Here is a 15,340-nt window from a genome sequence, read left to right on the forward strand (position 1 = left end):
CTCAAACTCATGATTTGCAAGATCATGACCTAAGCCAAAGTTGGCTGCTTAACTGACTGAGCCACCCAGGTGCCCCAATTACCATCATCTCTTAAAACTTTAGTAAGGAAAGGCTAAGAGGCTGGAAGCATCAGTGATTAAGTGACCTCCAAACTTGTAGGGATGTTAGAAGAACCACAGTCTTTATTTATTTTTTTTTTATAACCAACACAATGCGTTTGCTTAACCAGGAAAAACGCTTTAAAAAAATATCAATTACATTTCAGTTAAAATACAAAATTCAATGTGTTATCATACCATTATGCAGATATAGTATAACACTTTAATCTGAAGCATGAAATTTTGAATTACATCAGTCAGTGAGATAAGCAATAGTGTTCTGACCCCAAACCATGGTTGTACTGAACCACACATCCTGTCCTGCATTGGGCTTCTCACATCTTCATTTGTAATAGGGGAGGAATGGCCTTGCAGAGGGACATGGTGGAGACTGTTGGCTTGGGAGACAAGCAATGTATTTTGGTCCCAGAACCATTAAAAGTTATCTGGGGAAATTAGAATTCAGCTTTCAACCGCCTATAAGGGACTGAAGAGAATTTAGATGATGTGGTTTGGTTCCTGCTCAGATGCAATGCTTCCCGAATAGTAACAGATACTTAATCCACATATTCAAAATCTAGGATGGGGCGCCTAGTGGCTCAGTCGGTTAAGCATCTGACTTTAGCTCAGGTCATAATCTCGAGGTCCGTGAGTTCGAGCCCTGCGTCAGGCTCTGTGCTGACAGCTCGGGAGCCTGGAGCCTGCTTTGGATTTTCTCTCTCTCTCTCTCTCTCTCTCTCTCTCATTCTCTCTCTGCCCCTCCCCCACTCATGCTCTGTCTCTGCCTCAAAAATAAATGAACATTAAAAAAAATTTTTTTTAAATCTAGGAAATAGGCTTAATTAACCATGGAAGAACCTCCTCACACATGTTCTTCTCATTTCTTTCTCAAACAGCATGCAATCTAGCTTAAACACTAGATCAATTACAAGAACCACATCCCACACCCAGCTACAATTTAACTTTCCTTTAAAAAGAAGTTAAACAAACAAACAAACAGTGTAGCAGAATGACTGTCTGTCTAGTACATGGTATACTCCTGGTTGGTTCATGTCAAATCTTGCTTCTGTATTTAATGAGAAAGTTCTGCCCCCATCCCACCCCAACAAAGCTTACAAGATGTTTTTTTAGGTAATTCACGGTCAGGCTCTTATTGATGATGAAGTGTCTTAGCAATATAGGTACCTTACTCACAGAAACAGTCAATGCTTTCTGAATTAAACAATTTATTGTGCCTTCACCACAATGGTGAACACATATGTTGAACTTTATAGAGACAAAAAGAGAAATTAATGCAAATAGCAAGAATGCAAGACCTCACAGGATGGACCACCGCCAGATGGAATGAGGAAGTGGTGGCAAGATGCTGGCAAGGCCCAGTGAACTTGATGCAACACCTGGCCAGGTGTTCCAGGTCACCTTAGGGAACACTTCCCTGTTCACTCTTGTCTGTAATCATCATTTACACAGCTTCACAGAAGCTTTGCTCTCGTGGCACACTGATCAGTCTCTTCGATGGCAGCCATGATGCCCCCCAACGTCCCAAGAAGCCAGCCGGTGCCATGCCCATTTTACAGCTATGCCCTGATTTTCCGTGGCTGTCATTTGCAAGCAGACTGGCCTGGAGAAGTGTTAGGACTTACGGCCTACATGATGAACAGAACTGCCTCTCTGCTTTTCAACAAAGACCCCAACCCAATATATGCATGAATATGAGTCCTGTGCTCCAAAGCAGTCATGTAGCTGATGTACCCTCAGTGATGTGATCACTGTCAAGTCTCTTTCAAGCATCTGCTTTTAGAACTGCCTTCAAGAACACCCAAGAAAATGGTAGAAAAACCGAGTTGGAAGAAATCTTAGCAATCACTGCAGTAAACTCCCCTCACAGTGGCACCCTCTCCCACAGCACTTCGAGGGTCTCTCAGCCTCAATACCGGGTACAGGGAGAGCCCACAGCACCTGTAAGTAGCCCACGCCAAAGCTCAACTACTTTCATATTCAAAGGTCTTATTACTTTGTATCTGACTTCGTGTTTTTGGTCAAAGATGACATACGCTGGTGGACTATGAACCTTACCAGATTTGGTGCCTTAATAACCTTCAGCTCTATATGCAGACATCAAGATAAAAGACGAAGATCTGCAGCCAAGGAGTAAATTCAATGAAATGTGCTCTAACTGCCAAACTGCTCTGGGCCGTGGCGGCACAAGTGAACCGCCTGCACAGCCTCCTTTGGAAAGAGTATGTTCAGATTTCCCCATCAAAATGGCCAGTATTTTATATCCAGTCAGCTCTCTATACTCCGGGACCCACGTTCTTTCCACCATACCACCCACTTCACTTAGCTGCTATGAAGATAATATTTTTTGGTTCAAGCAACAGTAAAGAAAACAGGAAATGAACAAAATCTAAACTTTCAAAGTTCAAGTCGTATTTTGATACTGACATAACCCCAGGCAAGAACTTGGCTGGTGTGAGCCTCAGTTTCCTCTTCAGGCTAACACCTGCCTTCTGGAAAGCTGTCGGCAGCATTAAAAGAGTCTGTCTATAAAATATCTCGATCTTGTTCAGTTAGAACTCAGCTAATGCTGAAGCTTCGTCCTCTTCGCTTTAGGTTACCTGCAACCCACTCAAAAGGCACATAGAGTGAGGTTATGAATTTCACTGATTTGTGCAGGATTAGTTCACACCTACCACCCGGCACAGACTGTAGCTGGGGACAAAGTAAGGAGGGAAAGAGAAAACAAAACAAAAAAACACTCTTCAGAGAGTTGAAGCTTACATTTGAGGGTTGTCTCTTGGAAGTTCCAGATGTTATGCCGCAAACGACCATCCAGGAATAATTTAATGCACTGGGTGAGGTTATCATGAAGCCTCCAGAAAGTAAAAAGCACTAACTCCACTTTGAAAAAGTAAACAGATATTTTGTATATATGTATGTATGTATGTATGTATGTACGTACGTATGTTAGAGCGTCTTGGTTTGTTTGTTTTTTTAAAGATGGCATTCTTATGTGTGATGCGATTCACTTCAGAGCCAAGACAAATTAAGATTATCAGCCCTGTTAATTCTAAAAAATATGGCAAACCAACCTTGCAGCTTCTGATTTTCCTTCTCCATTCTGAGCAGCAGGATCTGCTGTAGAATAGCCTTTTGCCATAACTCTCGAAGCTCACGAGATGTCCTTTTCCTCTCCTCTGGGACAGGGCCAGCGGGCCCATCTTCACAAACCGGTTCTAAAGGAGATCGTGGCGGTAGCTCTCCCAGCTCAGAGTAATCTGGGGACAGAAAAGGACATTTCAGAACGGTAAGACTTATATTTAAACATAGTGGCAGATCAGAAAATTCTGCTCGCTTGCATATCATGAAATGGTATCACCAGATTTAAAATTCAAGTTTTAATATGCATTGAAATAAATTGGGTGTGAACTACAACCATCAAATTATACATCAAACGGTAAGCAAAAGTTGTAGGAGCTGAAGAAATGTTCAAAGATACCTACTTTCAAAGGTGTAATATTTCTATTTCCTTCTGAGTTAATGACTGTATTATTGGTAACAGCAAACGCTCTAGAGTGCTCACTCTGTACCAGATCATCCTGGGGGCTTTATGGATACTAGTTTAACACTCAACCACCCTCAAATGTAGCTACTGTAATTATTCAGTTTTAAAGAAAGAAAAGCAAACGAGAGCACATTTGACACTTGCCAAATGTCACACAGCCTGGAAGTATAGAGCCAGGACCGGGGGCCCAAGGAGTCTGGCCTCCATGTGCATTCTTAACCACTATGTTACAAGGCTAGGTATTTTGGAAGAAGATGAAAGCATATTTAATAGCCAATAATAACAGTGACCATTAACGGATCCTCTACCAAGTGCTGGGCACCACGCCAGGAGTTTTATACAGACAGACTCATTTAATCCTGATGACAACGCCAGAGGCAGGGATTAATTAGCCTGAAGAGAAAACTAAGGCTCAGCCAAGCAAAGTAACTTGCCCAGCGTCAGGCAGTGAATACACAGGTGTGTTGGGATCGCAACCGATGTCTGCCTGATTTGGAAGTTCACGCCTTCTGCTAGGTATCTCTACAATTCAGGTTTCCTATGTCACCGGTTTCCAAATTTCTAGTTATTAGTTGAAATCTCTTCACATTTCATGAATGTGTATCTTTCTCAACTGCAGACCCCACTGCTACACAAGGTTGTTATAACTCACAGATACCTTACAGACCAGCGGAAAGAACGCCCCACCTGCTCACTCTGAAACTAGCCGAGAAGAGCAAAAGCTCCTGTGTGAGCGGACCTCACCTGAGGCGAAGGATTCGTGGGAATGTCAGTCTAAACTGAATCTAAATAAAACCATGGTCTTTAACACATGCTGTGAAAAGCCGTTCAGACAACTCAAATCTCACAACCACCCAGATCACAACATTCAGTCTCTTCCAGTGTTCCAGTGCTCCAACACAATGCCACATGACAATTAATTTCCAGAACAGCTGTTAGCGTTGACTTCTCATTATCTTTGGCTAAGGTTGGGTTTGATTTGCTGCTATGAAATCTAAGAAATCAAACATAAGCTACAAAACATTTCATTTCCTAAAGTCACTTGTCCATCTTAACTCCTCTTAAAGGTACTGGATTAAAATAATTTATGATAAGCATTAAGAATGCTCTGTGATCTCTGCAAGCATTTAAATACTTATCATCACATTTCTATCTGTTTATTTATGATCCTATTAAATGAATGAATACATTAAAATTCTTCTCTTGGAGGTAGTCTGTGCACATTTGTTCTTATAGAAAGGTGCTCACGTGTAATGGTCAGTATAAAAGCAGGAATCACACTTGTCTGTACAGAATGATCTCAATCTTATAAATATTATGAGAAGCAGTATAGTTCAGCGATTAAGAGGTCAGGCTCTGGAGCCAAGCTGTTTGGGTTTTAATCAAGACTCCACATTTTTTGATTTTGTGATCTTCAAGCTGCTTAACCTCTTTATGCCTCGGTTTCCCAATCTGCTGGGCAGGAATAACAGCCCTCACAGAACTGTTACAGGGATTGAGTTAATACATATCACATACACTACCTGAAACAGGGGTGAACACACAGTAAGAATACAGTGAATATTAGCTCTGTTTGCTATTACATAGTCATTAAGGGCACACAAAAAACTATTGGAAGGAAACACATCAAGATTTAGCCACTCAACTGTAAGCTCTAAGAAAGCAAGACAAGGCCACCTTGTCCCTGAGGGTTTCCCTGGCATCCGGCATAGTCCCTGACACCCAGCAGGTGCCTGGCACACAGCTACTGACTAAAAGAACAACTAGATGGGTACGACGTCTGGGCGTGCTTGCTGTTTTTGTCTGTATTTCCTACATTTGTGACAATGAATAATTTTCATAATTAAAAAAATGAGGAAAAATAATGCAAACCTGTGATGATGTAAATCAGAGATTGAAAAATGTTCTGCAAAACACTCAGAAAACAAACCAATCACCCCCAACAGCTGTTAGCATTAGTCGTTCCTGAACACAACATAGCTCAAGTTCTTCCTTTTTCAGAAGGAATTCTAGTCAGTGTTCTTATTTCATCTTATTCTGCAGCCTCAAGTCTTCCATTTGAGCTCTTGTCTTCCCTTTTTTCTTTTACCATCTTGGCCGCTGAAACTCCGCTGAACAATGCGGTGGTGATTCAAGTTCTGCTTCGTCTCATATTGAAGGATTTATACGCCCACTGGCTGGCAAGGGTCTTGTTTCCAAAAGGTGATTGCTGGGAGACGGACTCACTGTGGGGCGGGGGGCAGGGCAGGGAGGGGGGCAGGCTCGCCACACATGATTTCACGTGCACAGAGCAGGCAGCCAGGGACCCACCTGGTGACGGAGCACGAGGAGCAGTCGGTCTAGAAATTCTTTCCCATTCTCAAACCCCGCTAATCAGTCAAGGGCTCATTCGCGTAGCCTCCTGCCTCCAACCTGCCCTCCCCTCTTCAACGCCTTTCTCCTCCGGAGCATCTTGCACAGTCCTACTGACTTTCAGACCCTGCAAGGTAATGAACAGAGCATAGCCCAGGCTGGACTTGATGGAACACATCTGGGAGTTTCGGCTGTTTGGTCCCCAGGTCCATCACTCTCTGCCAGTTGGGTTGCTGACAAAAACCAGAGTCTTTTGAAGCTCCAGTGTTTGCTATTTTCTTCTTCCAAAGAAGTAGATCTGCAAAGAGTACAGGCATTGCCTGGCGATGAGGACACGCACTGCCTCCCTAATGTGCTCTCCTTGAGCTTGGTTTTCTTATTATCTGTCACGGCTCAGCTTGGTAAGCATTTACCGTTGAGTCCTCAACACAAATACGCACATCTGGGTCTCACGACCATCTCACGAACCAGGTGACATTGTCATCCCCATTTTACAGCCAGAATAACTAAGGTGCAGTGAAGTTTTGTAACCTGGGCCAGGCCGCATGGCTGGCAAGGGTCAGGGCCACGATGTGAAATACAAAACGTTCACCCAGGGCTCTTCTGACTTCCAGATGCGCAAGCATCACGTGGGATCTTGCTAAAACCCAGATTCTGGTTTAGCAGATCTTTGGGGAGGCCGAGAGTTTGCATTTTTCAGAAGGAATTCTAGTCGGTGTTCTTATTTCATCTTATTCTGCAGCCTCAACTCTTCCATTTGAGCTCTTGTCTTCCCTTTTTTCTTTTACCATCTTGGCCGCTGAAACTCTGCTGAACAATGCGGTTCAAGTTCCCAGGTAATGCCGCTACCGCTGGCTCTCAGAGCTCCTTCTCCACAAGGCAGCTTTACCCCTGGCCCTCCCTCCCACAGCCCCCTGTACTGGGCACATCAGCTCATCTCCCTTCGCTGCTACCACTAGCAGCTAAAACTTCGTGCAGGCACTGTTGTCATCGACTGCGTGAATCGAGGCGTTCACACATGCCCACGGCTTGTCCCGGCCTCAGCCGGGGTGCCAAGGCCAAGCGCAGCATACAAAGAAAAATGACCAGTCCTAGTGTTAATTTCACCTCTGAATTCACGAAATAAAAGCTAATCCACTGTAAAGGTCACCAAATAAACCTAACAGCTGACAGCAGGCTTTTCGCAGCCTCAGCACGATTGACATTTTGGGCTGGATAATTCTTTGTCACGGGGGACTGTTCTGTGCCTTTTAGAGGATTTAGCAGGTTCCCTAGGCTCTACACACCAGAGGACAGTAGTATTTGCCCACCCCAGGAGTGCCCATCAAAAACGCCCTGACATTGCCAACTGTCACACCTGGGGAGGAGAAGGAAAACAAAATCATCCTCAGCAAGAACTCCATGCAGAGTATAACTCCCCATCACTTAATCCTCTCCTAAACCCTGGGAATGGGTAAAAATATATTCCCCCTCACCCAAATTCTTTTTATGTGGTAACAATTACTGATGTTATAGTTTATAATTAACAATTTTTAAACATATTATCCTTTGTTCTAAATCTGGCCTGTATAATTAATCCTAGTGGGCTGTTTTCTTATCAATGCAAAAAGATCTAGATTTGGGTCAAGGGCATAGCTTTCTAACAGTCTTTTCTCATGGGTGCATGCACACATGGGCTTCAGGTACAGTCCATGTGTATTCACATGCATGGGGTTGAGTGGAATGACAGGGTCAGGGCAAGAATAATATTAAGATGTTGGACAGTCAGCTGAGAGCCTTGTTCTAATAATAAATATGTGCATTATTTTTTTGAAGTTTATTTAGTTTGAGAGAGAGAGAGAGAGAGAGAGAGAGAGAGAGAGAGAATCCCAAGCAGGCTCCTCACTGTCAAAGCAGAGCCCAACACAGGGCTTGATCTCACAAACCATGAGATCATGACCTGAGCCAAAATCAAGAGTCAGACACTTAACTGACTGAGCCACCCAGGTGCCCCAGTATGTGCATTATTTTAACTTGGATAATTCCTAAGCCATTTTCACCAGTATTTACTGAGTCACTTATATGTACCTGGGATGGGGTCTGCTAGATGGTCTAAGAGAGGTTCCTTTGATGTTTCTAACATTCTTTAGAACAACACTGGGGATCTGGCTTCCTTTCCTGACCCACACTCTTGCTGACCCGCTGCTGCACAGAGGCTGACAGGGAGGAGTACGGTCGAGGCTGGCCCGGGGGGCTCTTCCACCCCCAGGCCAGTCTGGCGGTCCCTCTTTGAAAACCTCTGTAAACACTTACACCTTTTGGGTGCCAGTCCCTCGGTACCAAATGTGAGAAATGAGATTCGCCCCTGACTGCCCCAACTGTGGCGCCCACAGGCACTGACAGACATACTTATGAACTCTGCAAGGCCACAAAACCAAGGGCCACAATAACACGCTAGCAAAGGATTACACTTTACTATTTTGACATGTCCTATAATGACAGGATGTAGCATGCTTAAATCATAGAGATTTGCAGAAACGATGGGTTTTAATGGGTTCTGAGAATTTCAAAACCAGCTACATTTCAGAGGCCTTGAGAGACAATCACCTCTACTGAAATCCTTGCTGTGACCTTCTCAACAGAGCCACAAATATGATTTATGTTGGTGTGTCAATATTTTAGCTGCCAAACTGCTCTCCTGCAACCGCACTGCCACATTCTTTACTCTCTCTCTGCACACAGATGTGTGCGCACCATCGGTATGCACACAGCCGAGGCCGTGACAGGGCAGGGGAGGGGAGACAGGACCACGCACGCATACAGCCTCGCATCTGCCCGGATCCCGACTCAGTAAAGCATGGAAGGCAGGGCTCCTCGCTGCTACTTGCAGAAGACGCTGTTGTCGGGCTTGCGCTGCAGCTCTCCTCCTTTTACAGACAAAACATTAAATCACACATTAAGTGCCTTGTAAGACAGGGGAGCTCCAGGAAGAACATGAAGAGATGGGCCCTTATTCTCCAGTATTCTGGATTTTTGTGTTACCCCATCAACAGAGCACTTTATAACTCTCTCCATCTCAAAACTCCTGATCTGCCACACCAAAAGAAAAAGAAATGTTTAAAATTCCAGTGTTTCTGAATCCTCTGTTTTAACAACGTGAATAGGCCTTGGAAATGAGAATTACAACTGAACGTTAAGCCTCTGGAGAAAAGTTAACAACAACAGGGATTAGCGTCTGCAGCATCTGTTGTTACCAACAGCTGAAGAAAACGTCTTAAAAAAACAAAGTAAAAGAACCGTGTAGATTTAAGAAAGGAACAGGCAGTCCTCCATGAATGCTGTCAAACTGTTTACAAAGCACGAGCTGCTTTACCGCTCCTTGGACAGGAGGCAGCTGCCCAGGGGGCAGAGGCTTCCATGTTCCCTGCTCTGCCTGTGCGGGCTGACACAGCAGGTGCACGTGAGACAGTCACCGAACAAAAGAGGTCATTTACCCAAGGCTGCTCTAAACCCTACCATGACTTCTTTGGATATTTTATGGAAAATAGTAACAATAAAAAGGATTTCATCGTTTTCTCCAGTCACATTATATAATGGTCTACCAGTAAGAAAACAGGATTTAAAAAAAAAAGACAACATTTGGCGTAAAGAAATGTTTCTAAGTTTTTTGCCACCTGCTACGTGGCAGATATGCATGGGACACAGTCCCTCAAGTTTCAACAGGGTGACTGGGAGAAGTACATGACTGCTAGGAAAGACAGAGAAAGTGTTCAAGAAATTTAGCAAAAGAAATGAATCTCTCCTGTTTGTCAGGTAGAGCGTGAGCTCTGGGGGCACATGTCCGGGAGGCAAATCCTAGCTCCACCACTAACCTAGCTTCGCTATACGCCTGTTTCAACTACAAATCTGCATAACGGTGTCTAGGTCTCTGGAGCAGTGTGAGCGTTAAATACATACCTATGCCTGGCACAGAGCAAGCATTCCATAAAATGGCAACCAACATTCTTCCTACCACCATCATCAGGATCAGGTTTCTGGAAGTGGTGGTGGTTCTTGAAGGACAGGAAAAGTCACACGGGTGGAAGGGACGGGAGCCATTTCAGGCAAACAGGGTGGCAGAAACAATGTGTACAGGTGACTAGCGATTACTCAGCCAATGACCCATTTCGGCCAATGAGCAGATGGTGTGTATGTGACAACAAGACAAGAATGGTTGAGCCTAGATTACAGAAAGCATTGAATGGTTAGTGTATTAATCAGTAAGGAACCGGGAATCACGGAAGATTTGAGGTTTTTCCAGTTTTTAAGGACAGTGTATTTCATGTATGCATTCTTCAGCAGGGGAAGGTACCACGGCTGTCAGGGGATGCACAGCTTAGTGAATCAGAAAAACAAAGGGCTACTGTAAAAAACCATGTGCAAACTGCTGGGGCCGAGGGAGCTCTGAAGACTCAACAGTGAGCCTAACTCTCAGCCTGAGATGCACTGCAGGGGAGGGAGGCTGTGTGCTGAGAAGTCGGGCACACACACATTATAAAAAAGCAGCAGACAAGATATGCAGAAACTAGAAACAGAAGCAAGGATCCTGCAGGCCTCTGGCTCTACACCCTTCCGTATTAACTCTGTGGGGGGAAGTCTCCAAGACTCTATGAAGAGGACTTGGGAGTCGAGGAAGCCAAAAGCCCTGAATGAATCCACCCGCTCAGGAACTGCGAGGACAGCTCCAAGGAGCAGCAGCGAAGGCGGCATGGTGGTGGAAAATCCAGGGAAGAGAGCCAGGCGGAGGGTCCAGGGCTCAAGGCGGACAGGGGGCTCCTCCTGGACAGGCCACCGCACCCCTGGCCGCCCCCTTCCGGGCTGAGCTCTGAGAGCAGAGGCACACAGCACCCAGGTGGCGGGGAGGTGGCAGCAATGAAAGTTAAGGCCCACATAAGCTTGAAAAGAACCAAGAAAATGCTGTAGATGAATTTTTATATTTAATGCAGGAGATAAAATTATCCTTTGAAATAAATAGCATTTGTTTTTGCATCTGCAAGGGGAATGACACGGATACTTTTCAAAGGGGCTGAAGGTCAGGCCTCTTGTTTCTGGATTGAAGTCAATAAGACTATAAAGAGGAACATATATCCAGCCTGTCGGAATACAGAACACTGAGCTTGGTCGTAGTTTGCTCTCTCCTATTACCACTTACAGAACACTGGATTTCAAATTGTGGTTCTTGCGATTTTCTGAGACCCCTCTGAGTGGAAAAACACCAGCACCAGCACGAAAGGTCAGTGCCAGCCGGAGGTGTGTCCTGGGACTGTCCACCAGCAGCCACTGCATTACGACTGCCCTAGACACCCTTGCTTGCTTCCTGCCTTCTTCTGGACGATGAGGGGGAAACGGTCAAGTTCACAGGAACACAAACTCAGGGCTGAAAGGGGCGCTATGAGATGACTTAGCTCAACAACCCCCTTCCCAGATGGGGAAACTGAGGCTCAAAGACATACAGACTCACATCGTTTTGAGCAGTTACCGTGTGCCAGGCACTGTAAGTACCCAGTGATTTCAGCCTCACAACCACCTGGTAAGCGAGGTCTGTTTTTAACCCCCTCAATGGCACGGCCTGAGATACAGAACTGATTAGCTGGTGGAGCCAGGACTAGAACTCAGACTCCAGGGGCTCAACATGCTGGGAATGAATGCAGAGAGCGGAAAGAGAAGGCACCTTATGGCATCGGTGCTGCCACTTACTACCCAGGAAAGAAGCCCCTTGACTCCCTGTGCCTCAGTTTCCTCAACCATAAATCACAGAAAATAACAGCATCCACCTCCCACAGCTTTGTTGCACAGACTAAATGAAAAATCCTTGTGAACACATAACATCGTACTTGGCCAGGGGTAATACTGAATTTCTATTATCAACAGTATCTATTTTACTCTAAACCTGGCAAAATCCTTCTTTTGCTTAGACTTCTCCACAATCAGACTAGGGCTGGGGAAATCCAGTTTCCTGAAGAACAGTGGGGAAGACAGACACTTATTCTATGAGGGAAAGAACAGTGTTGTCCCAGGGGCTCCCCCCAACAATAGGGGGCCCCTGGTCACTGTCTTAGTGTATCCAGGACCCGTGCATGTGAGGCAGGGAAGCGCTGGAGAGGGATGGCCACCCTTACAATGGCTGGGATGCCCTGTTGGCCTTTCTTTGTCTGGCTGACTCCCTCCTCCTTCAGAGCTCGGCTCCAAGGTCACACCCTCTGGGGAGACTCCTCCTGCCACTCCCTGCCCTGCCAGACCTTTATGTGGCAAACCTCAGCCGAGCTCCCATAATTCTGAGAATGGCATCCCTGGGGTTGATGATGACGGTCCTGAGCACAGACAATAAATTCAAGAGGAGCTCAGGGAAGCAGGAGATCAAGCAGCATGGAGCATCTTAGGAAAAGACGAAGCAGAAGGGAAAGAAATAAAAGAGGGACAATCTGGATGGAGGGGACAAGGACACACGTGCACAGAAGGAGAAACAAGCAACTTGCGTGGAACCCACAGTTCTGGTTCAAGTGTCAGCCTCAGCTCTTCTCAACAGTTTTAGTCTTAAATTGCAAAAACTATAATAAAATTTTACATAAACTTTATACATCTACACGTGAGTACAGATACCTGATATGTATACATATAACTTTATTTATAAAGCTTTATAACAAACATTACAAAGAAGGTGTTAATCACTCCTGTGACCAATCTTTTTATCCCAAGAACAATGAAATGAAACCAACCTCTGTCCCCAAGGAAGGAGCAGAGTAGGCCACCGTGACAGGCCAGTGTGAGAAAGGGCCCATAGGAGAATAGCCCACATAGGGTAAAGTGCAGAGGGCCACCATGGAAGACTGACCTCCAGGAGAGATGATCCCAATCTGACCCTTCAAGGGGGTGGGGGAAGGGACAGCGTTGGAGACAGCAGTCAAGCGCTAGGTGCCGAAGCATGACCAGAAAGGTCAACTGTCAGAGCGGGAAGGTCACTCCACGCGAAGGGCAGGAATGAAAACGTCACGACGAATTTGGGAATTTCAGGTAGTTCCCCACGCCCCTGGGAAAGTGTGTATGTTGGGGAGGGGGAGTCCACGCAGATGGTAAGAAATGAGTCAGGTCCAAGGGTGAGCGGCCGCCTGTGCTAGTAAGCAATACCGCCATCCTGACACCAGCTCCAGAGAAGTGAAAAAATTACAAGCTGCTGGGTTCTGTTTCAGAGAGCCAGTGGGCATTTAACGTGGGGAGGCACTCTGCCACCCACACTTAGCACTCTGATCTCGGCCAGACGGAGCCTTTAAAAAGTGTCAGGCCATCCGACATTCATCACTGACATCCATGACGACTGCCGGCCAAGACCACCTGCTTGGACTTCACTGTGGGTACAGAGGACAAACGTCTCCCCGACCCTTTCTCACAACAGCACACACAGTCACCATCCACAGAATCCAGGCCAGGGGTTCCGTCTATGGGACCAGATCTGAGTGTGGTCTCCACAACAGCAGCAACCGTATCATTTGACTGCTTGGCAGAACTGTAAATTCTCGGCCCCACCTTAGACCTACTGGTTCACGATTTCCAGAGTGGGACCCAGTGATCTGGGATTTAACGTCTAGAATTCTACACACATTGAAGTTCAAGGATGTCTGGTCTCTGGCATTCAGCATTTTTTTAGCCACTTAGTTTAAGTTGTACCTTTACCTTAATTGGTGGCTTCACATTATACGACACAAGGAAACAGAGTTACCTTTTAAATAGATTATTTCAAATTAATTAAGGACTCTATCCATTATGGATAACCTGACCATTAAACAAAAATTTTAGATACAACATATCTTGATTTTCAAACGCCAGTCAAACCTCATTTTAACCTTTGTCAAAGGTAATGGTTCAAAATAAAATACCAGTTTCTCAAGAACTGCATTCAGAAAGTCATCCCCCTCCCCCACTGCTGACCCAGATCAACTACCTACACTATTACCGTGATAATAAATTTCCTTCCAGAAAACTTCCAGATATGAACAGAAATAGTCAGAAACATAGGCTGATGAGTCACCCAGCAGAAACAGAAAAATATACTACTAAAAGCTAAGATCGCGACTTCTCAATTCGTGATATTTGACCATCTGCAGAAAAGCAGCTCATCTGTTTACAGCACGGCTTCCAGCACCTTCTCCCTGTGAGCCTCCCCCAAAGAGGAGAGTCCCTGCCCCATGCCCTGCAAGGAAGATGTGCTCAGTCTCGGGGAGGAGGGTGGGAGGGGGCACTCTGCAACTGTTCCTACTGGAAGCCTGGAGAGGAAATCCCTCCGCCTCCTCCCAACCACAGCACAGGGTGGGGGGGGGGGGGGGGTGGTCAGAGTTAGACCTGGTACGGGTTAGTGGCTAACTGTGGAAGGAGAGCTCTCCAACTACACCCCGTGGAGCTGACAGCAAAGCCCGTGCAGGGGCCAGGGCAGTGGTGGGGGGTGCAGCAGTCTCGGCTCAGCCGCTAAACAACACAGCACCCGCTGAGCGGCCACGACAACAAGCATCTGCTGCCCTCGGTTCTGGAGGCTGAAAGTCCAAATTCAGAGTGCTGGCACGATCGGGCCCTTGGGGAAGGCCCTCTTCCTGGCTTGCCTCCTTCCTGTCGGGCCCTCACATGGTATCCTCCTCCTCTCACTTATAAGTAAGCCATTGGTCCCATCACAGAAGCGCGACCCTCACGGCCTCATCTAAACCTAACTGCCTCCCAAAGGCCCCACCTCCAAATACCAGCACATTAAGTACCGGGGGAGTCAACACGTGAATTTTCAGGGAACACATTCAATCCATAGCAGGAGCCAGCGTCTTTCTGAACTACCCCTTCCCTCCAGTTCGGCAGAGCAGTTGGATTTCATGTTTTTTAGGGCCTCTAAAAACTTTCCTTTAAAAAGAGTTCAGTCAGGGCCACTGGAGTGACTCAGAAGGTTAAGCCTCCAACTCTTGATTTCGGTTCAGGTTATGATCTCAAGTTCCATTGAGTTTGAGCCCTCCATCGGGCTCTGCACTGGCAGCCTGTTTAGGATTCTCTCTCTCTCTGCTAACTCTCTCAAAAACAAATAAATAAATAGAGTTCAGTCAGGGAGCACCTTGGTGGCTCAGTTGGTTAAGCGTCTGACTTTGATTTCAGCTCAGGTCATGATCTGGAGGTTTGTGAGATGGAGCCCCTTGTCAAACTACACTGACAGTGTAGAGCCTGCTTAGGATTCTCTCTCTCTCTTTCTTTCTCTCTCTCTCTCTCTCTCAAAATAAACATTTTTTTAAAAAATTAAAAAGTTCAGTCAGTAGCTAAGAAAAAAGTTTTCAAGGTACAGGT

The 15,340-nt window shown here is 45.8% G+C and overlaps 1 protein-coding gene across 5 annotated transcripts in view; it reads right to left on the reverse strand.

Annotated features, from left to right (window-relative positions):
- TBC1D1 (TBC1 domain family member 1) overlaps positions 1-15,340 on the reverse strand; it is a 215,232-nt gene that overhangs the window by 43,230 nt on the left and 156,662 nt on the right. For all 5 annotated transcript variants that reach the window (XM_042984763.1, XM_007098858.3, XM_007098857.3 and 2 more), the window contains one exon: positions 3,192-3,377. In XM_042984763.1, the coding sequence (XP_042840697.1) occupies positions 3,192-3,377 (186 nt within the window). The remainder of the gene's footprint in view (positions 1-3,191; positions 3,378-15,340) is intronic.

This window comes from Panthera tigris, chromosome B1 (genome assembly GCF_018350195.1).
Source record: "Panthera tigris isolate Pti1 chromosome B1, P.tigris_Pti1_mat1.1, whole genome shotgun sequence".
In the NCBI taxonomy this organism is placed as follows: Eukaryota; Metazoa; Chordata; class Mammalia; order Carnivora; family Felidae; genus Panthera; species Panthera tigris.